The sequence below is a fragment of the Artibeus jamaicensis genome, unplaced genomic scaffold (genome assembly GCF_021234435.1).
Source record: "Artibeus jamaicensis isolate MK-2021 breed Jamaican fruit bat unplaced genomic scaffold, CSHL_Jam_final contig_760, whole genome shotgun sequence".
In the NCBI taxonomy this organism is placed as follows: Eukaryota; Metazoa; Chordata; class Mammalia; order Chiroptera; family Phyllostomidae; genus Artibeus; species Artibeus jamaicensis.
The window spans coordinates 2,584,574-2,611,760 of record NW_026521955.1 but is presented as its reverse complement, the minus strand read 5'-3'; the positions used below and the strand labels follow the sequence as shown (position 1 = coordinate 2,611,760).

The 27,187-nt window shown below is 43.0% G+C and overlaps 1 protein-coding gene and 1 pseudogene across 5 annotated transcripts in view; one reads left to right on the top strand and one right to left on the bottom strand.

Moving 5' to 3' along the window:
• The window catches only part of TTC6 (tetratricopeptide repeat domain 6), a 265,950-nt gene that overhangs the window by 201,903 nt on the left and 36,860 nt on the right, over nucleotides 1–27,187 (bottom strand). For 4 of the 5 annotated variants that reach the window (XM_053672512.1, XM_053672515.1, XM_053672513.1 and 1 more), the window contains one exon: nucleotides 24,234–25,175. The exons of the other annotated variant lie outside the window; for it this stretch is intronic. In XM_053672512.1, the coding sequence (XP_053528487.1) occupies nucleotides 24,234–25,175 (942 nt within the window). The remainder of the gene's footprint in view (nucleotides 1–24,233; nucleotides 25,176–27,187) is intronic. 5 annotated transcript variants of the gene reach the window in all.
• LOC119063444 (vacuolar protein sorting-associated protein 72 homolog) lies at nucleotides 1,486–8,170 on the top strand (annotated as a pseudogene).

Below are 27,187 nucleotides of genomic sequence, written 5' to 3'. Positions count from 1 at the left end.
CTGTTAGGACTGCCACTTACTCCCATTTCCTTGTCACTTGATACTTGGCTAAACTGATTTGGCATTGTACTTGTGACAGCCTATATGAATTATGCATTCCACTTAGCATTTTCAAAGATTCCACTGTAAATGGATATTGAACAAGCTTTTTCACTTAACCCTAAAAAGCAGTAGAACAGAGTCATGCATAAAAAACCATAATTCAGTGAACAGTTTAATAATCACTTTCCAGAGTAATAACTGAGTGCCAAAGACTGTACAGCTAGGCAGGTCTCAACAGTATAATGAAATCAGAACAATGAAAAGTGTCTCAGCTGTCGCAATCTTTCATTTCTTCAGAACCCCATTGCCAATGATTAAGAGATGAAGAGCTTGAGACTGGAAATGTTCTTCAGGGGAAATCTAGCTGAAATGATGAGGTCTGGCTTTATTATAATCGCCTCCTGTGTGCCTAATAAATTTAGAGTAAGCCAAGCAAAGGACAGGAATTTTATTTACTATATTATCTGTGAGATCTAAGGAGAAGACAGACTACCAATTTAAAAGGTGGGAAAAGGGGGTAAAGGATGAAGGAGATTTTACTTATCGAATCTGGTCAAATCTGATGACCAGTATGATGAGTCACAGTTAACCATGTGATCATGGCCATCCTATAGACTTGCTTAGCTAATGTCTAAAGCAATAGCTCTCCCTCCTGGCTTCTGGAAATTCCTGGTAAGGCCACTGACCCAATGTTCCATCCTCTCAAATCGAGGGTTCCCAACAACACCCAACACACCACAGGTAATAATATTTCAAGTATGTCAAAAGTAGATCTTCCCCAAAAGAATGGAGACTCATAATCTACACCAACTGGGCCAAAAAGAAAAAAATATTTGCAGGCATTTCTTCTTTGAGAATGGTTCAAAGATTTGAAAATAAACAAAGCTGATAAGATGAAGTACCACTGGGTTGGTCTGTTACTCCTCTGCCTTTATTTCACATGAAAGATGGCTGATAATGGAGATTTTATCTTCTACTCATATTAACAGCAACATAGGTTGGCAGATCAATGGCACTTGCCTGAATGCACTAGTTAGTGATCATAAAACTACGAACTTTTGTCATAACTCCCTGTAATTTGCCTCACTTATGCCCTTTGACGTTATGACACAATACAGTGTCTTCCGTGCCCAGCCTGAGTCCCATTCCACACCCCCTTCTCTACAACCATCAAAGGGCTCTGTGAGCAGCAAGTCCTGGCTTTGTGCGGACCTTCTCCAGGCGTAAGTGAGCTCGGCTCAGAAGTCAGCAGCAAGAGGCTACAGGTGGCCATCCCAGGAGAGGAGAGTGTGATGGTCCCCGCACTAACACAGAGTCAGCACAGAGATTTGAGAGGAGAGAAGTCATAGTGAGAAATAATTCTGGACACCTGGAGTCTAGGTCTTAAGACAGTGAAGGAAAAAGAAGGGAAGATGGAGGCAAAGAGAAAGAAGTGCCATCAACATGACGTAAGAAGAATAAAAACAATTCTGGCCTGGCTGCCTGAAGAACTGGATAGGTTCTGGTCCCAACTATCTAATTAGCTGTAGAGCCTTGCAAAAGTCATATTCTCTCATTGGGTCTCAATTTTTCTTATTCCTAATACAAAGTCACTTAGGTTACCTTCCAGCTCCAGACACTATTTTAATGAAAAATGAAGGTAAGGGAACACTATGGAAAAATTTATCACCAGGACTCCAAAAATTCTTTTCCATATAATAGGAAAACAAAGTAAAACATAAGTTATATTAAATGAAAATGTATTTTTTTTAGTTTTAATGCAATGGGCTAGGAATTTAACTTTTTCCTACTATGCATGAAGAAAAGTACATGAAGATAATAAATACGGCTGATTTTGTCAAGCCATCCTTCCCCACCATGGTGAGACCAAGGTTTAGCAAGCACACTTTGCAGTGAACAAAGGAAACCAGGTACTCGTACAAATACATTTCTCCCAAAGTGAAACACACATCAAGCACAACTCAATACTGTGCTGTACAGCCTGTCGGGCTGCTTTGGTTTGGGATGAGAGATGCTTAAATGTGATTGTGGTTGGCTAGTTCCCAAGATTTTATTTTCCTGTCAAAATTCTTTATTAAAACCCATCCTTATTAAAACCCACATGTTTACTTATTATTCTTTAAAACAAGCATGGTAAAGAAAAACACAGCTGCCTAGCTCTAGGCTATTTATGCTAAAGAATGATGGTACTAAAGTCACAACTAAATACTGTTTCAATAAAAAAATGTTTCCCATGTACAACGAGTAGACAATGTGTAACCTAACGGAGATATTTAGCTGGTTCAATCTGCTGTAAAGACAGCCATATTGTTCTAAGCCCTGATGTCAATATTCCATTTTTTAAAAACTTAAGTTGTACAAACTTTTTAGATTGTACAAACTTTCCTCTTGTTTTACACAAAGTGAATGAAAATTATGACCTGAAAATATCACAAAATTATCTTTAAGGCAGACTAAAACTCTACAATTAAGGTGGCAATTACTGCTGGGTTTTAAATATGCAACTTATCACCTAGTGCCCATCTCAGCTTTCTCTGAAAAAGATTCTAGCTCTGAAACCAGTCCTTAAAATTTAGAAGCATCAATAAGGTCTATATTATAAAATCAAGATGAAAACTGAGTTACGTATTCAAATAACAATCCACAAAGGGAAATGCTTTTATCATAAATATTCAAATAACTGTACCTGAAATAGCCAGAAAAAAACAATTATTTTGCCAAAAATTTTTAAATTCTTCAGTTCATTTCATATGTGTTTAAACCTTGATATATATGAAAATGGATCACTTTCATGATTCAAATGCATTTGTCCTTTATGATCTAACTTAAGGGACTTTATTATATAAATGGGCAAAGGGGAAAATCATTTCTGGTCAGTGTCTGTAATAAGTCAGAAAAAAATACACTTGGATTTTACAATAAACTAACATTTTATTGTTCAATTAACTCTATTTCAATCTTGAAATAAAAGATTCATGGAATAAGTTTATTTTGAAGAAACAACTTCTAACTTCTTTCAAAATCATTACTACAATCAACTAGCATAAGGAATAGAAATTTTTTCTTTAAAAACGAATATAAATATTTTATTTTTCATGTTTAAAAATGAATGGTCTTCCAGTCAAGATGGCAGCACGGCAGACATGGCTCACCTCTTTGCACAACCACATCAAATTTATAACTAAAATGTAGAATAACCACCACTCAGAACCATCAGAAATCGAGTTGAATACAAGTCTGACAACTACAGAATTAAAGAAATCACATCCATCTAGATTAGTAAAAGGGGGACAGGCACAGAATAGTCTGGTCCCACACACACGTGGTGAATAAAAATCCAGGAGGGATAGCTCAGGAGTGAGGAGTCCCAGCCCCACACCAAGCCCCCCAGACCAGGGTACCAGTGACAGGAAAATAGTCCCCACAACCTCTGGCTTCAAAAACCAACAGAGACTAAGTCAGTGGAAGAAACTGTGGGAGATCCAAGCAGTTCCTCTTAAAGAACCCACACACAGACTCACCTACTCAGACTCACTCCCTCTGAGTTCCAGCACTGGGGTTGCAGCTTGAAAGACACCAGTCACACACATGGAGAAACTCAAGAGTCTGGCTAAAGGTGAGCTGAGGCCATTGTCCCTTTTCTAAACCCTCCACCCACAGAGTCAACAAGCTGGTGCCATATCTGAGACTCCATCAACCTGGCTAACACTGTTCTCCTGGCCTTGGACATCCCCAGAGACTTGGTCCCCACCCAACTTTCGGGCCCACCCAAACTGCTTTTCAATATGAATGGCTGGTCTTGACTCATGCTTCACAAGCTCCTAAATCCTCTCAAACATGCAACAGCTGACCTCAGTGAGCTCCAGGCCTGGCACTAGTAGCAGCCAGCCTAGATTCACAGCTTGGCTTCGCCTGGGAATGTCTAAGCCCAGCACAAGTAGCATCCTTCTCAGATTGCTTTATAGCTCAGGTAGGGTAGCATCAGGCAAAACACAGGTAGAGACTGACCTTGGCCTGCACCACCCAGCACACCCAGTAGACAGCTACAGACCACATTGGCAGCTACTGCCACCCTGCCCCTGCACAGCTGATCCTCCACAGAGGGCAGAGACTGGTAGTCAGTGGTCAAAGCCAGTCCTTGCAGCTGAATGGCCTGGGCAAATCCCTCCCATTGACCTGCCAACAGCAACCAAGCCTCAACTACAAAAGGAGAGTGTACTCAGCCCAAAAAGGGCACACCTCAAATACCCAGTTTGGCTGACAGTGTGCCACTGACCCTACAGGACACGTACCACATTAGGCCACACTACCAAGACACGGAGTCAAAGCAGCTCTACCTAAAACACAGAAACAAACACAGGGTGGTTGCTAAAATGAAAAGACAAGGAAACATGGCCAAAACAAACAAACAGATCAAAACTCCAGAAAAAGAATTAAACATAATGGAGGTAAGCAATTTACCAGATGCGAAGTTTAAACCACTGGTTACAAGGATGCTCAAGGAACTTAGTGAGGACCCTTCTACCCAGGGTCTCATTTGGCAATATCTAGAGGTATTTTTGTTGTTATGAATGGGTGAGGGAAAGGTGCAGAGCATTTGCTACTGGCATCTAGTGGGTAGAGGCCAGGAATATTTCTAAACATCCTTCAATTCTACAAGACGGCCACCCACCATGAAGAATTATCGAACCCAAAATGTCAATAGGGCCAAGGTTGAGAAACCCTGGTTCAGATGTTTGACCTACATCTGACAGATAAATTTAATCATCAGGTGTTCTGTGCACCTGTTTCTTAGTATAATTATTTATGGAACTCTGAGCCCTCGGCCCGGAGTGCTCCTTCTCAAGCTCTAAACAGAGACAGCACACCCTGCTGAGAATGTCTTATCCTCTGCCCTTTCCCTCCAGCAATTGCTAGGTGGCTCCCAGTTAACATGTCTAAAAGGAAGAACCACGCTCCTTGCTTATCTGGGAGAAAACGTTGTTTATATAAACTCCAAATGTTTAAAACAAATGTCTTTATTTTAATCTTAAGAATTTTAAAATCATAATTTAGACTTTTGTACTTATATTTTTACTGCTATCGGCTCACCTATGTGGCCACAGCTATGTCAGCAAATCCCCCATTGTTCCCTTCTCACCCTAATAAAACTTTCTGGAATGACTTTTATTTTATGCACAGCTTCATCTTCTGGAATTATTGGGGCCCGGAAAAGGGAGCTGGAAATAGCAGAATGAAATCTGGGCTGCACTAGCTACGAAGATACCTCAAAAAAGTTAAAAATGGATCTACCTTTGGACCCAGCAACCCCACTTCTGGGACTATATCCAAAGAAACCCAAAACAATCATTCAAAAGAACATAAGCATCCCTATGTTCACTGCAGCATTACTTACAATTGCCAAGATATATAAGCAACCCAAGTGTCCAGCAGTAGTGAGTGGATAAGAAAACAAATATGGCACGTTTACACAACGGAATACTACTCGGTCGTAAAGAAAGAAAAAATTTTACCCTTTGTGAGAGTTTGGGTGGACCTGGATGGAGAACATTCTGCTAAGTGAAATAAGCCAGTCATAGAGACACAAATACGATACGATTTCACTTGTATGTGGAATCGAATGAACAAATTGAACTAAGCAAAATAGAGAGAGACTCGAGACCAGGGTGACAGCTTAGGGTGAGGAGAGACAGAGCAAAAAGGAAAAACTCATGGACATGGACACCAGTGTGGTGACCACAGGAGGGACAGGGGTGTAAGGAGACTAAATCATACTGGAAAGAATGCAATAAAAAATTCAATTAAAATTTAAATGTAAAAAACAAAATCTTTTCAAATCTAGGCTGCACTAAAAATGAATGTAACAGAAGGCAGAGACAGGACTGAGGCATTTCATACTGACCACTCTCCTACATACAATAATTCAGGTACCCGACGCACCAGGAAAAGGATACACAAGAGGAATGGAATCACAGAAAACAGGACTCACTGTCCAATGTTCACATGCCCTTTGATGCTCTTCCTTCTTACAGTCTAATCTACTCGAACCTCTCAAAATACGCTCTCTCTCAAGGGCCCCTGCTCTGAAAGTGTAACCTTTCCCAACTGCGCAGGGCCCCTGAGCCAGTTTCTAACACTAGCCCCTCTTCCTGTCACTACCCTGACCGCGTCACAGGCTTCCTTCTCACGGGTGCAAGCACCGAGTCCTTTGTTCTATTAAGACTTCCAAGTCACATCCCCGATTGTTTTTCTATTAGACCCACAGAAAACCTAATTAGAAATACCATTTTGAAATGGCCCAAGCAGTCCCGCTGATCTTATTCAGTAACCAGCAGGGAGATGTGGGTCTTAATTGAACACATTTGTCCTACTCTGCTGATAAACGTTAGGTCAAAGACAGCACTGGGGAGTCTTGTCCTTACATGTTTTTGTTTCCCTAATGGGATTTATGATCACATTCTTTCAGTCACGGCCAAGAGTGGATTCTGGGCCTGAAACTATTTTAAAAACAATGTGGCAGCAGGATTCTGTGTACTAACAAGAGGTTTGGAGCTGCAGCCAAAAACAGTAAAACAGCTTCCTCTTCTTTTGTCATTCTCAAAAAAGGCTGTCTCCTCTTTTGCTTTCTCTCCCCAACTACACCTCCTACTTTCAGTGTGAAACCCAGATTCCCTTGTTATTATTTTTGTTTTGAATGTCCCTGCCAGAGCAGAGTCTATATAATAGGCAAAAAAAAAAAATCTTAAACTACGATCCTATCTAGCTTTGCTCCCTGCCAGGGACACATCACAACCAACAAACGGACATCCCAGGCACGGTTCCAGTCCAGTCTCCGCATGTGACTGCCTGGGGTGGCGTCCCCGCTCTGCCATGCGTTAGTTGCTACTAAAGCCTCAAGTGTGAAATGAGGTTCTTATCAGCATCCTCTTGACAGGATGTTGTTGGGACAAAAAATGCCCATAAACTGCGTCCCATAGTGCTTGGCACACAAGAATCACTTATAGCTCTGAGAACCACGTTGGAAGAGGAGCTGCTGGTCGCCGCACAGCCTCAGTAGGTGGTATGAGTTTGGCTGGGGGCTGGCCCCTGGGAAGACCATGGGGAACTGGCTTTCTGGGCCCTTAGAGGTAGAGGAGGAAGGTGAATTCCACCAGATGACTTACTGGGGTTTCACGGAGGAATCAGGAGATGATGAGCAGAAAGGAGGACCAGACACAGAGGATGAAGTCGACTCTGATTTTGACAGTGATGAGGGGGATGAACCATCCCGTGATGGAGAAGCAGAAAAGCCAAGAAGGAAGTGCTGAGTAGTCACCAATGCTTATAAGGAGCCTCTCAAAAGCCTGAGGCCTTGAAAGGCCAGCAACCCAGCTGGTAGCTCTCAGAAGGCTGGAGCAGAGAAGCCACTGCTATCTCTAGAACTACAGGATGATGGCTCTCACAGTCAGAAGTCTATGGGTCAATCTACAGCTGAACATACACAACAAGCATCCCTGCAGGTACAAGAAAAGCAGGGCCAGTCACGGCAGTGAAATGGGCCCCACTGTGAGTGGCCACTGATCCGGGAGGAGCTGCTCAGAGATCACAGAGGAGCTCAACTTACGTTCACTAGAGACATATGAGCAACTCAAGGCTGACCCCAAAAAATCAGGTTCACCAGAAGTGGAAGTGCCCTGGGCCCTTAATTACCTTCATTCAGTGACAGTGCGCCTGGTGGGGGAGCCAGGCCCTAAAGAAGAGAATGTCACTGTGGAAGGACTTGATCCTGCTCCCACGGCTCCCGGTGCTGGGACTGGACCTGCTGTCCCTCCTGCTCACTGCTCATGTACCTTCATCACTTCTAGTGATGATGGGACATGTGAAGAATGGTTTCCCCACATGTGGCCCCCAAAGGTTCAGGGGGTCTGCCCAGTGACTCATCATCCAGCCCTCTACCAGGACCCTGTTGCAGACATACCCTACACCACTGCTCGAGCCTTCAAGGTCATCTGTGAGGCCTAAAAGAAGTACATCATGGCCCATAGACTGCCACCCACTGCCTCCGCCCTGGGCCCAGGGCCCACCACCTCCTGAGCCCCTCCCTGGCTCTGGGCCTCAAGCCTTGCACCAGAAAATTATCATCAAATGAGGAAATGTCTATTTCTTAGAAAACTCTTTCCTGCCCTGACTCAGGCTCTCAAGTTCCCTGTTCCTCCCTTTGTCATCTCTAATCTCTGCCCAGCCCTTTTCTATATTTCTTTCACCATCTTTTCCCCTAGTTCCTACTGGTTTTGTTTGTGTTTTTTTAATCCAATAAAATAGAAAGATCCCCCCAGCCAAAAAGAATCACTTATAATCTTTGTAAGTGGGAAGGCCCAGAAAGTAAATTTTAAAAACATCTTAGGAGAGGGTTCCACGATGGCTGTAGAGCGGGAGGAAACTAAACACACCTGCTCCCAGGGCCAAACTGAATTTAAGGCTAAATTACAGAGCAATCAACACGAATAACCAACCGAAGTGCAGCTGAACTGAAATATAACCAAGGACTTAGAGAAGAAACCAAATAGAAACTGGTAAGAAGGGTGGAGAAGCAGAAAGCACTGGCCCCTGCAACCACCAAAGTGTGGCAACTAAGAAGAGAGATATCCTGGCTGCAAAACTCTCTCACCTCAGGAGCATGGGGTCCCCACACCATGCAGGGACCCCAATTCAAATGAACAGAAATGGGAAAAGGAGCTCACATAGAATCAGGTGGTGAAAATCAGTGGGGATTCAGTCTGCTTGGGAGAGAGGGGAGTCTGCTAGCGACCCAGATGTCACCTTCCCTGGGTAGAACTCATTATTACAGCACCAGCCTGGGGAGAATACTGCCAGGTCCTCCCGCTACTGGCAACCTGCAGAGGTGTCTGCTGGCTGACCCCCGCAGGACCTCTGCAGAACTCTTCTTCTGGTAAAGTTCTTGGTGGAGGCTCAAACAGAGATTGAACCATACAGTTTTGGAAAGGAAACCATTTTTCCCATCTCAAGTGCATAGTTGTAGAGACCTCCCCCAAACCTGTTGAAATCACTTGGCCTGCTTTTCCACTCCCTGTGACCTCACTCTACTGAGTTCTGTCATGCCGGAGATCAGAGTGCCGTGCAGAGCTAGAACTGTTGGAGCATATCTCCTAGAGAGACTTTCATCCAGGAATCAAAAGGGTGGGAGCTGGGCTGCACAGCTACATTGCGCAGAGCTAGGGGACCACTCCTATCTCTCCTGTAAGCTCAGTGTGCACTGCTCCCCCAACAGGGGACTCCTTTGACCTATCTTTCCAGCATCTGGGGGCCCTACCCTGCAGAGCTCAGCTTGGCGTGGGTGGCAGTGAGTGCTGCTTAGAGTTAGGACATTTAAAGTGTGTCTCCTTTGGGAGCTATTGTCTGGGACCGGAACAAAGCATTTGGCCCATTCCTGTGGGCTCAGCCAGCACCTCCTCCAATAGCAGACTCTATTAATCCACCTTCCTGAGAACTGTGGGCTCTGCCCTGCTGAGCTTCGTCCTGCAGAGGGAACAGCTGGCTATACCCAACCTCAACCTGCAGCGTGCTCCTCCTGGGGGAGCTGGAATTAGAGACTCTGGCAGAGTTGAACAGCCCTACTAATCTTGCACCTGTGGAAGAGTCTGTGGGTAGGTGGAGGCAAGCCTGGGCCCACTCATAGTCTCTCTTCTGAAGCCTCTTGAGGAAGACCAGGCAATCTCAGAGGGAGGCAGAGCAGGTGACAGGTGGAGGCAGATCTCAGGGAGCACTGGACCTTTTAAGACCTGCCCCCAGTTCTAAGCTAGAGAAGGTCGACCCTTGTGTACAGACTGGCCCCTCCCGCACACACCCAGGCTGAATAGATGCAGCCACAAACACTGAAGAGCATGGTAGCTCCAGACAGGTAGCCCAAGGTGGGTTGCACACAATGTCTGACATCTAGTGGTGCTGAACCCCACCCAAGTGGACCCCAAACCAACATGACCAGTGGTGGGCTTCAGACCAGACCACAGACTGACCCAACTAGCTGACACAAGCAGCACACCCAAAGCGGGATTCTCACAGGCACCAGACCATGCCAGGAACAACTCTGTCTCAAGGGGCAGCCCCTGCACAGTAACTCATATATGGCGATCGATAGTGGTTCATTCTTATAGCCAGCCAGCCCAAGGGGTTAACTCTACCCATGAAAGTGCCAACAGCATTCAAGACTCAACTATAGCCCTAGATGGTATGACTCACTTGGTTGTACATCGTCCTGTACACCAAAGGTCACAGGTTTCATTCCCCATCAAGGCACATGCCTGGGTTGTGGGATCAGTCCACAGTTGGGGCAGGTATGAAAGGCAGCCAATCTATACTTCTCTTGTACATCATTTCTCCGTGTCTCTTTCTCTCTCTCTTCCCCTCACCCTAAACCCTCCACCCCTTCCTCTCTTTCTAAAAGCAATGAAAAAATGTCCTCAGGGGAGGATAAAAAGTAATAATAATTTTAAAAAAGACTCAAATAAGGAGTTCCAGCCAAGATGGAGATGTAGACAGAAACCCTTCGCTTCCTTGAACAACCAAAAGGAGGGTAACAGCCGATCTAAAATCAATAAACAACCAAAATTTCCAGAAAATCAAACTGCATGGAACTCTGACAACCAAGCAATTAAAGAAAAAATCAACCAGAACAACCAGACCAGTAAGGCGGGGACCCCACTGCTGACTCAGAAAAACCGAAGCAGCGCAGTCTTGGGGGTGGGGCTGGCTTCCCAGCTCAGTGGGCTATGCAGGAGGGGCTGACTTAGGGGAAAACTGAGACTCAGAGCTGACTGTGGGCTAAGGCTGGGGTTGCCCCAATGGCAGATACTTCCAATCTGACAGGAGAGTCTGATGGAAAGAGCGCTAGAGACAAGCAGGCAAGCTGCACTGCTCCCTCTCTGGCCCCTCCCACGCAGGCAGCACAGCAAAGAGGGTTGCCCTGCCTGGGTGAGTCCCCCAGGCCCCTCCCCCTTACAACCTATCAACTGTGCCAAGACAAAGAAATATGGCCCAAATGAAAGAACACAGCAAAACCCCAGAAAGAGAACTAAATGATGAGGATATTGCCAACCTATCTGATGGAGAATTTAAAGCCCTCGTGATCAAAATGCTCACAGAACTGATTGAGCTTGCTCAAAAATGAAAAAACAAATGAAGGACATGCAAAGTGAAATAAAGCAAAATTTCAGAAAGTCAACAGTGACAGGAAGGAAACCAGGACTAAAAGCAACAATTTGTAACAAAAGAAATAGTTCTTCTCACTTCTGCCAAGATGGAGGAGTAGGTGGGAACACTTTGCATCCTCGCACAACCAAATCTAAAAACAACAAAGTTTTAACAATAAACGCAACCAAACCACACAGAAAATTGAATACGGAGTCCGAAAACAGCGAACTGCTCAGCTAAACGGGTAAGAGGGGCGAAGCCAGCAGCAGAGCAAGTCGAGCAAAAAAGATCCCCCGGGCAGTGCACAGGCAGCCAAGGACTCGGATTCCAGGAGCGGGGAGGAGGTGCGGCTGGCTGTCTGCAGTTGGTCGCACATTTGCATGCAGATAAACCAGTGAAGAGAAAAGCATTGAGACAGATCTAGCAGGCCCCGGCTGCTGGCGCAGGGTGGCAGCTCGCACACTGCACTCAGATAAACAGGTGGGGGTGAGAGGTGAGGCAGACTGGGAGAGCGGAGAGGACCACCATTGCTCCCTCTCTAACCCCGCCCCCACATACAGGCACACAAACCAGCGACCTGGGTGGACCCGCCCTGGTGAACACCTAAGGCGCCTCTCCTCATACATAACAGGCACAAACAGATAAAAACATGGCTCAAGAACAACTCAGAGCCCCAGAGCCGATAAATCTAAGCGATGAAGAAACAGCCAAACTTTCAGATGCACAGTTCAAAACACTGGTGATCAGGATGCTCACAGAAATGGTTGATTTTAGTCACAAATTAGAGGAACATATGAAGGCTAAACTAATTGAAATGAATGGTAATGCATAGGAAAATAATAGTGATGAAAAGGAAACTGGGACTCAAATCAAGGGAGCAGACCAGAAGGAAGGAAAAAATGACTAAACAGAAAAATTTGAAGAAACAAGAATTCAAAAAAATGAGGAGAGGCTTAGAAACCTCCAGGACATCTTTAAACGCTCCAACATCTGAACTATAGGGGTACCAGAAGGGGAAGAGGAACAGTCACGAGTGGAAACCTAATTTGAACAAATAATAAAAGAGAACTTCCCCATTCTGGCAAAGAAAATAGACTTCCAGGAAATCCAGGAAGCTCAGAGAGTCCCAAAGAAGTTGGACCCAAGAAGGAACACACCAAGGCACATCATCATTACATTAGCCAAGATTAAAATGAAGGAGAGAATCCTAGAAGCAGCAAGAGATAAGGGGACAGTCACCTACAAAGGAGTTCCCATCAGACTGTCAGCTGATTTCTCAAAAGAGACCTTACAGGCAAGAAGGGGCTGGAAAGAGGTATTCCAAGTCATGAAAGCCAAAGACCTAAAACCAAGATTGTTCTATCCAGCAAAGCTTTTATTTAGAATGGAAGGACACTTTATCATTTAGATAAAGTGCTTCTCAGATAAGACCAAATTCAAGGAGTTCATCATCACCAAGCCCTTATTATATGAAATGTTATAGGGACTTACCTAAGAAAAAGAAGATAAAAAATATGAACAGTGAAAGGACAGCAAACTCACAGTTATTAACAACCACACCTAAAATAAAAGCAAATTGAGAGGACAGCTAGATCAGGAGCAGAACCATAGAAATGAAGATCACATGGAGGGTTAGCAACAGGGGAGTGGGAGAAGGAGAAGGGGGGAGAAGGTACAGAAAATAAGTAGCATAGACGGTAGATAGAAAATAGGGGGAGGGTAAGAATAGTAGGGGAAATATAGAATCTAAAGAACTTGAGACACGTGTTCATGAACTAAAGGGGGGATGGTGGGGGAGGGGTATGCAGGGTGGAGGGGAACAGAGGGGGAGAATAGAACAAAAATAAAGGCATAATCAATAAAATAAAAAAATATTAAAAAAAAGAAAGAAAGAAAGAAACATCCATCCAGAAGAAAAGGCAGAAACAAGAATTTAAAAAAAATGAAGAGAGACTCAGGAACCTTTGGGACAACTTGAAATGTTCCAATATCTGAATTACAGGGGTGCCAGAAGTAGAACAACAGCAAGAAACGGAAAACTTATTTGAACAAATAATGAAGGAAAACTTCCCCAATTGGTGAAGGAAACAGACTTCCAGGAAGCCCAGAATGTCCCAAAGAAGTTGGACCCAAAGAGGAACTCACCAAGACACATCATCATTAAGTTACCCAAGATTAAAGATAAAAAGAAAATCCTAAAAGAAGCCAGAGGAAAGGAGAGTTACCTACAAAGGAGTTCCCATAAGGTTATTAGCTGATTTCCCCAAAGAAACGTTGCAGGCAAGAAGGGGCTGGAAAGAAGTATTGGAAGTTATGAAAGTCAAGGACCTACATCCAAGATTGCTCTACCCAGCAAAGCTTTCATTTAGAATGGAAGGGCAAATAAACTACTTCCCAGATAAGGTCAAGTTAAAGGAGTTCATGATCACCAAGCCCTTATTATATGAAACATTAAAAAAACTTATCTAAGAAAAAGAAGTTCAAAAATATGAACAGTAAAATGACAATGGAGATCACATGGAAGGTTATCAGTGGGGAGGGGAAAGGGAGAAATGGGGGGAAGGTACAGGGAAGAAGAAGCATAATTAGTAGGCATAAAATAGACAGGGAGAGATTAAAAAAGGTATAGGAAACAGAGGACTCAGAGAACTTATATGTACAACCATGGACATGAACTAAGGGGGAGGGGAATGCTGAAGGGTTGGGGGACCAGGGTGGAAAAAGGATAAAAGGGGAAAAATTGGAAAACCTGTAATAGCATAATCAATAAAAAGTACTTAAAAAAGACTCAATTACAACAGGAAAGGGCACATAACACACAGAAAACATTTCTGGAACACAGAATTCAGGTGATCTGGAAGATTATGCCACTGAGCCCAACAAGACGCCTACATCACAAAGCCATCATAACAAGTTGGGAATTGGAGCAGGTCAACCTGATACACAGAGACAAAATGGGGGGGGGGGGGGGGAGAAATATGCCCCTAATGAAAAAACAAGAAGAATCACAAGAAACAAAATTAAATAAAATGGAAGCAACCAAAATACCAGATGCAGAGTTTAAAACAATGGTTATAAGGATGCCCGAGGGACTTCCAGCCAAGATGGAGGCATAGGTGGAAACACAGTGCCTCCTTGCACAACCAAGTTTAAAGACAACAAAGTTTTAGTAACAAAAGTGCAACCAAAACACAGAAAATTGAACTGTATGGAAGTCCAACAACAATGAACAGTTCATCCAGACCGGTAAGAGGGGCAGAGCCAGCGACTGACGGGGTGGGGTCGGGGAGAAAAAAGCAGCCAGACCAACCCAGGCGCACAGGCGGTGGTTGGCAGATCCCAGGTGTGGGGTGGCAATGGGCAGACCTAGTGAGGGCACCAGGCAGCTGGCTGACCTTGGTCACAGATTCGAGTGCAGATAAACCAAGTGAAGGAGCGAGCAGTGAGACAGACTATGCAGGCCCCAGTGCCTTGCAGGAAGCAGCAGAGGGGACTGCTATTGCCCCTCTCTGACCCCGCCCTCACAAACCAGTGACCTGGGTTGCCCCGCCCTGGTGAACACTTAAGGCTCCACCCCTCATACATAACAGGTGCAAACAGACCAAAACATTATGGCTCAAGAACAGCTAAAAGCCCCAGAGTCAATAATTCTAAGTGACCAAGAAATAGCCACCCTATCAGATGCACAGTTCAAAACACTGGTGATCAGGATGCTCACAGAAATGGTTGATTTTAGTCACGAATTAGAGGAACAAATGAAAGCTAAACTAATTAAAATGAAGGGGAATGCACAGGAAACCAAGAGTGATGGGAAGAAAACTGGGACTCAAATCAAAGGAGTGGACCAGAAGGAAGAAAAAAATGACCAAACAAAAAAGAATGTAGAAACAAGAATTCAAAAAAAATGAGGAGAGGCTTAGGAATCTCCAGGACATCTTTAAACGTCCCAACATCCGAAATATAGGAGTACCAGAAGGAGAAGAGGAAGAGCAACAAATGGAAAACTTATTTGAACAAATAATAAAAGAGAACTTTCCCAATCTGGCAGAGGCAATAGACTTCCAGGAAATCCAGGAAGCTTAGAGAGTCCCAAACAAGTTGAACCCAAGAAGGAACACACCAAGGCACATCATCATTACATTAGCCAAGAATAAAATGAAGGAGAGAATCCTAGAAGCAGTAAGAAATAAGGGGAGTCAAATACAAAGGAGTTCCCATCAGACTGTCAGCTGATTTCTCAAAGGAGACCTTACAGGCAAGAAGGGGCTAGAAAGAAGTATTCCAAGTCATGAAAACCAAAGACCTACAACCAAGATTGCTCTATCCAGCAAAACTTTCATTTAGAATGGAAGGACAGATAAAGTGCTTCTCAAATAAGTCAAATTTAAAAGAGTTCATCATCACCAAGCCCTTATTATATGAAACATTAAAAAAACTTATCTAAGAAAAAGAAGTTCAAAAATATGAACAGTAAAATGACAATGGAGATCACATGGAAGGTTATCAGTGGGGAGGGGAAAGGGAGAAATGGGGGGAAGGTACAGGGAAGAAGAAGCATAATTAGTAGGCATAAAATAGACAGGGAGAGATTAAAAAAGGTATAGGAAACAGAGGACTCAGAGAACTTATATGTACAACCATGGACATGAACTAAGGGGGAGGGGAATGCTGAAGGGTTGGGGGACCAGGGTGGAAAAAGGATAAAAGGGGAAAAATTGGAAAACCTGTAATAGCATAATCAATAAAAAGTACTTAAAAAAGACTCAATTACAACAGGAAAGGGCACATAACACACAGAAAACATTTCTGGAACACAGAATTCAGGTGATCTGGAAGATTATGCCACTGAGCCCAACAAGACGCCTACATCACAAAGCCATCATAACAAGTTGGGAATTGGAGCAGGTCAACCTGATACACAGAGACAAAATGGGGGGGGGGGGGGGGAGAAATATGCCCCTAATGAAAAAACAAGAAGAATCACAAGAAACAAAAATTAAATAAAATGGAAGCAACCAAAATACCAGATGCAGAGTTTAAAACAATGGTTATAAGGATGCCCGAGGGACTTCCAGCCAAGATGGAGGCATAGGTGGAAACACTGTGCCTCCTTGCACAACCAAGTTTAAAAACAACAAAGTTTTAGTAACAAAAGTGCAACCAAAACACAGAAAATTGAACTGTACGGAAGTCCAACAACAGTGAACAGTTCATCCAGACCGGTAAGAGGGGCAGAGCCAGCGACTGACGGGGTGGGGTCGGGGAGAAAAAAGCAGCCAGACCAACCCAGGCGCACAGGCGGTGGATTGGCAGATCCCAGGTGTGGGGTGGCAATGGGAGAGTGAGGGCACCAGGCAGCTGGCTGACCGTTGGTCACAGATTTGAGTGCAGATAAACCAAGTGAAGGAGCGAAGCATTGAGACAGACTATGCAGGCCCCAGTGCCTTGCAGGAAGCAGCAGAGGGGACTGCTATTGCCCCTCTCTGACCCCGCCCTCACAAACCAGTGACCTGGGTGGCCCCGCCCTGGTGAACACTTAAGGCTCCACCCCTCATACATAACAGGTGCAAACAGACCAAAACATTATGGCTCAAGAACAGCTAAGAGCCCCAGAGTCGATAATTCTAAGTGACCAAGAAATAGCCACCCTATCAGATGCACAGTTCAAAACACTGGTGATCAGGATGCTCACAGAAATGGTTGATTTTAGTCACGAATTAGAGGAACATATGAAGGCTAAACTAATTGAAATGAATGGGAATGCACAGGAAACCAAGAGTGATGGGAAGAAAACTGGGACTCAAATCAAGGGAGTGGACCAGAAGGAAGAAAAAAATGACCAAACAAAAAAGAATGTAGAAACAAGAATTCAAAAAAAATGAGGAGAGGCTTAGAAATCTCCAGGACATCTTTAAACGTCCCAACATCCGAAATATAGGGGTACCAGAAGGAGAAGAGGAAGAGCAACGAATGGAAAACTTATTTGAACAAATAATAAAAGAGAACTTTCCCAATCTGGCAGAGGCAATAGACTTCCAGGAAATCCAGGAAGCTTAGAGAGTCCCAAAGAAGTTGGACCCAAGAAGGAACACACCAAGGCACATCATCATTACATTACCCAAGAATAAAATGAAGGAGAAAATCCTAAAAGAAGCAGTAAGGAATAAGGAGAGTCAAATACAAAGGAGTTCCCATCAGGCTGTCAGCTGATTTCTCAAAGGAGACCTTGCAGGCAAGAAGGGGCTGGAAAGAAGTATTCGAAGTCATGAAAGCCAAGGACCTACATCCAAGATTGCTCTATCCAGCAAAGCTTTCATTTAGAATGGAAGGACAGATAAAGTGCTTCTCAGATAAGGTCAAGTTTAAAGGAGTTCATCATCACCAAGCCCTTATTATATGAAACATTAAAAAAACTTATCTAAGAAAAAGAAGTTCAAAAATATGAACAGTAAAATGACAATGGAGATCACATGGAAGGTTATCAGTGGGGAGGGGAAAGGGAGAAATGGGGGGAAGGTACAGGGAAGAAGAAGCATAATTAGTAGGCATAAAATAGACAGGGAGAGATTAAAAAAGGTATAGGAAACAGAGGACTCAGAGAACTTATATGTACAACCATGGACATGAACTAAGGGGGGAGGGGAATGCTGAAGGGTTGGGGGACCAGGGTGGAAAAAGGATAAAAGGGGAAAAATTGGAAAACCTGTAATAGCATAATCAATAAAAAGTACTTAAAAAAGACTCAATTACAACAGGAAAGGGCACATAACACACAGAAAACATTTCTGGAACACAGAATTCAGGTGATCTGGAAGATTATGCCACTGAGCCCAACAAGACGCCTACATCACAAAGCCATCATAACAAGTTGGGAATTGGAGCAGGTCAACCTGATACACAGAGACAAAATGGGGGGGGGGGGGGGGGAGAAATATGCCCCTAATGAAAAAACAAGAAGAATCACAAGAAACAAAATTAAATAAAATGGAAGCAACCAAAATACCAGATGCAGAGTTTAAAACAATGGTTATAAGGATGCCCGAGGGACTTCCAGCCAAGATGGAGGCATAGGTGGAAACACAGTGCCTCCTTGCACAACCAAGTTTAAAGACAACAAAGTTTTAGTAACAAAAGTGCAACCAAAACACAGAAAATTGAACTGTATGGAAGTCCAACAACAATGAACAGTTCATCCAGACTGGTAAGAGGGGCAGAGCCAGCGACTGACGGGGTGGGGTCGGGGAGAAAAAAGCAGCCAGACCAACCCAGGCGCACAGGCGGTGGTTGGCAGATCCCAGGTGTGGGGTGGCAATGGGCAGACCTAGAGAGGGCACCAGGCAGCTGGCTGACCTCGGTCACAGATTCGAGTGCAGATAAACCAAGTGAAGGAGCGAGCAGTGAGACAGACTATGCAGGCCCCAGTGCCTTGCAGGAAGCAGCAGAGGGGACTGCTATTGCCCCTCTCTGACCCCGCCCTCACAAACCAGTGACCTGGGTTGCCCCGCCCTGGTGAACACTTAAGGCTCCACCCCCTCATACATAACAGGTGCAAACAGACCAAAACATTATGGCTCAAGAACAGCTAAAAGCCCCAGAGTCAATAATTCTAAGTGACCAAGAAATAGCCACCCTATCAGATGCACAGTTCAAAACACTGGTGATCAGGATGCTCACAGAAATGGTTGATTTTAGTCACGAATTAGAGGAACAAATGAAAGCTAAACTAATTAAAATGAAGGGGAATGCACAGGAAACCAAGAGTGATGGGAAGAAAACTGGGACTCAAATCAAAGGAGTGGACCAGAAGGAAGAAAAAAATGACCAAACAAAAAAGAATGTAGAAACAAGAATTCAAAAAAAAATGAGGAGAGGCTTAGGAATCTCCAGGACATCTTTAAACGTCCCAACATCCGAAATATAGGAGTACCAGAAGGAGAAGAGGAAGAGCAACAAATGGAAAACTTATTTGAACAAATAATAAAAGAGAACTTTCCCAATCTGGCAGAGGCAATAGACTTCCAGGAAATCCAGGAAGCTTAGAGAGTCCCAAACAAGTTGAACCCAAGAAGGAACACACCAAGGCACATCATCATTACATTAGCCAAGAATAAAATGAAGGAGAGAATCCTAGAAGCAGTAAGAAATAAGGGGAGTCAAATACAAAGGAGTTCCCATCAGACTGTCAGCTGATTTCTCAAAGGAGACCTTACAGGCAAGAAGGGGCTAGAAAGAAGTATTCCAAGTCATGAAAACCAAAGACCTACAACCAAGATTGCTCTATCCAGCAAAACTTTCATTTAGAATGGAAGGACAGATAAAGTGCTTCTCAAATAAGTCAAATTTAAAAGAGTTCATCATCACCAAGCCCTTATTATATGAAATGTTAAAGGGACTTACCTAAGAAAAAGAAGATAAAAAATATGAACAGTGAAAGGACAGCAAACTCACAGTTATTAACAACCACACCTAAAACAAAAGCAATCTAAGAGGACAGCTAGATCAGGAGCAGAACCATAGAGATGAAGATCTCATGGAGGGTTAGCAACAGGGAAGTGAGAGGAGGGGAAGGGGGGAGAAGGTACAGAGAATAAGTAGCATAGATCGTAGATAGAAAATAGGGGGCAGGGCAAGAATAGTATGGGAAATATAGAATCTAATGAACTTGTGACACATGGACATAAATAAAAGGGGGGAATGGAGGGGGAGGGGTGTGCAGGGCAGAGGGGAATGAAGGGAGGAATAGGACAACTGCAATGTCATAATCAATAAAATATATTTTTAAAAGAAAAGGATACCCAAGAACTGTAGAAGAAGCATGGGTAATCTCAGTGAGAACTTAGAGAGATGATAAACATTAGAAAGAATATAAAAACCATATAAAAGAACCAGTCATAAATGAAAAATACAATGTCTGAAATGAATACACTAAGGGCAGGTTAGTGAAACATAGGATCAAATCAGCAATTTAGAGGACAAGATAACAGTACCCAAGCAGAGTACTGTTATCTGCTTAAGTACCCAAGCCGAGTATTAAAAAGAAAAATAAATTTGAATTTTAAAAAGTCTAAGGGACCTCTGGGACAACATCAAGTGTAAGAGCTCCTGAATCATGGGGGTACAAGAAGGAAGAGAGTGAGCAAAGAATCAACAACCTATTTGAAGAGATAATGGCTGAAAACGTCCCTAACCTCATGAAAGAAACAGTTACAGAAGTTCAGGAAGCACAGAGAGTTCCAATCAAGATGAACCCAAAGGGGCCCACACCAAGACATGTCAAAATTAAAATGGGAAAGGTTAAAGACAAAGAGAGAATGCTAAAAGCAGCAAGAGAGAAATAGTTACCTATAATGGCACTCCCATAAGGCTGTCACTAATTTCTCAAAAGAAACACTTCAGACCAGAAGAACTGGTGTGAAACATTCAAAATGACAAAAAGCAAGGTCCTACAACCAACACTACTTTACCCAGCAAGATTATCATTTAAAAAATGTAAGGTGAAATTAAAAAAAATGAGAGGAGTTCATTACCACTAAACCAATATTGCACTAAACCAAAGCAGACTCTGTTAAAGAGTCTGCTTTAAGAAGAAGAACAAAGAAAGAAATAGAAAGAGGAAGGAACATAGGTATAAAGAATAAAATAGCAATAAATAAGTACCTATCAATAATAACCATAAAGGTATTGGGGTTATTGAATTAAATGCTCCAGCCAAAAGACATACGGTAGCTGGATGGATAAGTTCAACAAACTCACCTCAGAACAAAAGATTCACACACAGGCTGGAAATGGAGGGGTAGAAACAATATTCCATGCAAATAAAAATGAAGGAAAAACTGGGGTAGCAATATATCAGACAAAATAAACTTCAAAACAAAAACCGTAAGAGACAAAGAAGATCACTACATGGTACTAAAGAGATCAATCCAACAAGAGGTAATAAACCTTGTAAACATATATACACCCAACCCAGGAGCACCTAAATATACAAAGAAAATCATGGTGAACATTAAGGGCAAGATCGACAGCAATATAGTCATAGCAAGGAATTTTAACACCCCATTGTCATCAATGAATCTATGTTCCAAACAGAAAATCATCATGGCAACAGCAACGCTGATCGGATGGACCTCACTGATATTTACAGAACAATTCATCCCAAAGCAGCAGAGTATATATTTTTCTTAAGTGCACAGAGAAGATTCTCAAAGATAGACCACCTGTTACAACACAAAATAGGTCTTAATAAATTCAAGAGGACTGAAATCGTATCGGAAAGTAATTTTTTAAATGATTCCATTTAATATTGCAACAACAAAATAAGCTGCCTAAGAATAAATTTCACCAAAGAGGTAAAAGAAAATTATAAGATACTGAACAAAGAAACTGAGGAAGATACAAATAAGTACCAACTGAGGAAGATACAAATATACCATGTTCATGGTTAAGAAAAATTAACATCATTAAAATGTCCATATTACACAAAGCAAGCTATATATTCAACAGAATTCCTATAAAAATGCCAATGGCATATCTTACAAATATAGAACAAATATTCCAAAAACGTATATGGAACCACAAAAGACCTCTACTACCCTCGGCAATTCTAAGGAAGAAGAACAAAAGTTGGAGGTTCACACTACTTGATATTAAACTATACTACAAGGCCACTATAATCAAAACATCCTGGTACTGGCACAAGAACAGGCATATAGATCAATGCAACAGAATAGAGAGCACAAAAATAAACTGATGCCATTATGGTCAACTAATATTTGACAAATGTGGCAAGAACATACAATGGGGTAAAGATGGTTTTTCAATAAATGGTGTTGGCAAAATTGGACACATACATGGGAAAAAAAACCTGCCCACCACTTTACACCATACAAAGAATCAACTCCAAATAAATTAAAGACCTAAATGTTAAGTCACAAAACCATAAAAATCCTAGAAGAAAATATAGGCAGTAAAATCTCAGACATGTCTCACAGCAATATTTTTGCTGACATATTTCCTTAGGCAAGAGAAACAAAGGAAAAAATAAACAAAACGGAACCACATAAAACTAAAATGTCACCTGAGGACATTTTTTCATTGCTTTAGGGAGAGAGGAAGGGAGAGAGGGTTTAGAGAAAGAGGAAGGGGGAGAGAAAGAGGTGAGAAAAACATCAATGTGTGAATGGGAGAACATATTTGCCAATGATACACATCTGATAAAAGGTTATATTCCAAAATATATAAAGAACTTATACAACTCAACCCAAAGAAAACAAACAACCCAATTAAGAAATGGGTAAGGGGCCTAAAAGGACACTTCTCCAAGAAAGACATACAAATGGCCAGGACACATGAAAAAAATACTCAACCTCAATAATCAGCAGAGAACTGCAAATTCAAACCATGGTGAGATATTGTGTCACATGTGCCAGGATTATCACCATCAATAAATCAACAACCAACCAGTGCTGGGGAGGATGTAAAGAAAAGGGAATTCTCACGCACTGTTACTGGGAACACAGGCTGGTGCAGCCCCTGTGGAAAGCAGCAGGGAGATACCTCAAAAAATCAAAAATAAAACTGCCTTTTGACCCAGCGATCCCACTTCTAGGAATGTATCCAAAGAAACCAGAAACACTAATTTGAAAGAATATATACATCCCTATGTTTACTGCAGTATTATTTACAATAGCCAAGATCTGGAAACAGCTCAAGTGCACATCAATACATGAGTGGATTAAAAAGCTTTGGTACTTTACACAGTGGAATACTACTTGTCCATAAAAAGGAAGGAAATCTTCCTTTGTGTGACAGCATGGATGGACCTGACAGTATGCTAAATGAAATAAGCCAGTAAGAGAAAGATGAATACTGTATCATATAATCTCACTTATATGTGGAATCTAATGAACAAAATAAACAGATGTACAAAACAGAAACAGAGGCATGAATACAGGGAATAGACACAGCTATCAGAGGGGAGGGGTGTTGGGGGGCTCGGATGAAAGAAAGTGAAGGGATTGAGCAAAAAAATCATATATATATGTATATATATATGTGTTTATATATATGTATATATATATATATATATATATATATATATATATATATATACACACAAAACACAGACACAGACAACAGTGTGGTGATAGCCAAAGGGAAAGGCAGGTGGTCGTGGTGGAGGTGGGCAAAGGGGGATAAAAGGGGGTTGAAAGAGACTGTGCTTCGTGTGATGGGCACATGACGCCGTGGGCAGATGATGTTTCATTGAGTTGTGTACACTTGAAACCTGTATGGTTTTGTGAACCAATGTTACCTCAATAAACTCAATTTGAAAAAACCAAGAGAATAGTTTTCACTGAAATATTAGACTTCTTACAAATTCAATTTCTTTTTTAAAATACTGTATTTATTTAGAGAGAGGAGAAGGGAAGAAAAAAGAGTGGGAGAGAAACATCAGTGTGTGGTTGCTTCTCATGTGTCCCCTACTGGGGACCTGACCTGCAACCCAGGCATGTGCCCGGACTGGGAATTGAACCTGCGACCCTTTGCTTCACAAGCCCATGATCAATCCACTGAGCTACACCAGCCAAGGCCAAGTTCCATTTCTTAATAGTAATATATCGATGATCTTCTTAGGATACAAATTCACTGCTAAAAATGGGAAGGTATAAGAGAAAAAGATGAGTTTTTCATATAAAATATCTGTTCTCTTATTTCAATATTAAGTAACCACAAAGACTTTGAAAGGAAGCATTACCAGTAATGTATTACGCATGACTACAACTAATGATCATTGAACCAGTTTTTGAAATGACACCTCGATTTCTTTCCTTTGAAAAGAGGATGCCCTCCTTCAATGAAAAATTCAAAAATCAAAGAACTTAAACAACACGCCAGTGTTTTGTCGAGCCTGTCTAGCTTATAACACACCACGTGCACCGTGATATTTTATGTATATATCCTAACGTTGCACTGACCCAAGAGAATGACCCTCCTTCACCTACTTCCATCTGAATGTCGTAGTTCTGGCCGAGGACACTCTGTATGAGGTCTCTGATAGTCCGGTCGGAGGCCAGCTGGGCCTCGGACTGCAGCGAGGCGATGATCTCCTCTATGGACGTCGGGATCACTCTCACAGGCAGCGGGGCCTGCAGTACGGCCTCCAGCCCTTCATCCCGCTGGACAATCTCACTGTCTGCTTTGGAAAATGACCTGGGCGTGCGTTCAGGCGTGTGGTGGGTGCGAATCCTCACCCTCCGCTGCCGCTTGGCCGCCTCCACCTCGCCCCCCGCACTGGAAGTCGAGCTGCGCTTCCGCTCTCTGGCTGTGCGGGCCTCTGCGGGCGCAGCCGGCTCTGGCTTCGCGGCGCGCCCCTGGGCCAGGTTGGCAACCTGCTTGGCACCCGAGAGCCTCAGGCTCCTCCGGACCCAAAGCCCCCCGGCCATTCTCCTCCGTGCAGGCGGCGGCATCGGGACCAGCGGTCTGGAGGTGCCCACGCTGGTGGCGATGGCTGGCAGGTGCTTTAGGAGCCGGTGCCGGAGGAACGCTGAGCTCCGCATGTAGAAGTCCTGGGGGCAAAACACCTGCGGCTTCCCGGGAGCAGCCCCCTTGCTCCGGCCCAGAGGGCGCACTGTACCTAGGAGCGCCTGCTGCAGTAGGGCTGTGGTGGGTACTGTGGGGCCTTTAGCCCGAGGGGACCCTGATGGCTGCTGGGGTCCAGCGGAGAAAACGCTTCCATTCTGCCCAGCCCGTGCCGGGCCAGGATCCTGGAGGCTGAAGACTGGGAGTTCATCCACTGCCGGCTTGGAGGCCAGCTTCTGCTTGAACTGGAGAAAATCCTTTTTGGTCTTCTGGCGAATCTTCTCAAGCTCTTTAAAAATGTACAATTCTTCTTTGTAGTTCAGTCCAAAGTGCTTCGAAATCGTGGACATCTTGATTAACTTTTCCTGTGAAATAACAAGATATTAACAAATAACACGAAAATTCTGTTGACAAAATTCCAACTCAAAAATAGTTTATCATAGTGGAATGCTCACTGTGAGAGCACTACTGTGGGTAGTGAGAGTTTGTACATTTTAAAACCAACTACTGACCTTTTCACGGGAACCATGAAAACCTTCCAAGTCTTCTGTAAAAGCCTTTTTTACAGTTGGCATCTCTCAAACCCCTACGGATTTACTGTAACATTTCTTTCCACTGTAGAGTCCCTCTCCTATGGTTCATGCAGACCACAGTGCACACAGGCACACGAAACCTCAAGTAATCATGGCAGGACAGCACTTTCCACTTCCTTCTCCAGCCAGTCCTGGATGTCTCCATCCCTTACCCAGCCCAGCACTTCCCTTGGTGTGTCACCTGAGCTATGGCAGCCACAAGGCAGGCCACACGAATGAAAGCTCTTAGTTTCACTAAGGACACAAAAGAAAGACTTAACCAAATAGAGAGAGAGTTAGCGCTGACCAGGTGGCACAGTAGGTTGGAGCCTCTAGGCTGTGGATTGGACTCTTGGTCAGGGTGCAGACCTGGGTTGAGAGTTTCACCACCATTCACAGCGTGTACAGGACGTGACTGGTTATTTTCTCTCTCACATCGATGTTTCTCTCCATCTATCTCTCTCCTTCTAAAATCAATTTTTTAAATGTCCTCAGGAGAGGGTTTAAAAATAAGATAAAGAGACAGTTAGCCCTGGCTGGTGTAGCTCAGTGGATTGAGTGCGGGCCTGCGAAGTAAGAGATCACAGTATGGTTCCCAGTCAGGGCACATGCCTGGGTTGCAGGCCAGTTCCCACTGGGGGACACAGGAGAGGCAACCACACACTGATGTTTCTCTCCCTCTCTCTTTCCCTTCCCTGTCTCCTAAAAACATAATAATAATAATAAAGAGACAGTTAATGTTCCTTGGTGAGGAGACCAAATATTTTAATTATAGCAGGTCTTCCCAAAATACTGTTATTAGTTTAATGCCATCATAATCAAAATCTAAAAATGATATTTTGAACTTTGAAACGTTATTCTGAATTCATTTGAAATAATAGAGTAGATCAGCCGAATTTTTGATAAGGAAAATGAAGAAACACTCACCCAACAAGATAATTAAAACTTACCTAGATACAAAAATTAAAACTGAAACACACCTACTAGAATCAACATACAGACTAAGCAGAAGAATTAACAATAATATCTTATATTATAAGACAGCATTAAATTGGTGATAAAAGCAGTATTAATAAATTGTGCTAAGGGAAACGGCTGACTGCAGTGTGGGGACTGGGAAGGGAATGACATGTCATTTTATGCCATGCTTCCAAACACAATGGATTTAAGGCTTAGATATGAAAAACATTTTCTTATTTTATTTTGTGTTTCTTCGCTTAGACCACATTTCTTATCCACTGCTTATCTGCATTTCTTGGTTCGATTTTTTATCAATTCCTAAAAATATTATTTTTATAATTAATTACCTTCACCTGTTCTATAGTATGTGAAATAGAAAATATCCTAGTTAGCCTTTAAATATGGTCATATTACTTTTAATCTCCAAAGTATCTATTACTGGTTCTCAAACCCAAGACCCCCCTACATGACAGAGGTCTCATGTGGGCACGAGCTGGCTGGCTTTCTTACACAGCTCCATCACCAACCGAACCTTAGACAATTCAGTTCTATCTGCAACAGGATTTTTTTTTGAGTTTTTTTTAAGATTTTATTTATTTATCTTGAGAGGGGAAGGGAAGGAGAGAGGGAGAGAAACATCAATGTATGGTTGCCTGCTGGGAATGTGCCCTGACTGGGAATCCAACTGCAATCCTCTGGTTTGCAGGCCCGCACTCAATCCACTGAGCTATACCAGCCAGGGCTGCAACAAGATTTTTTATTAAAAAGTGAGAATAATCTTTTGCCTCTTTTCCAGGCCACAGTATGTGAACCTTCCTTAAGGAAGTTTTCTTATTTTTTTTTTA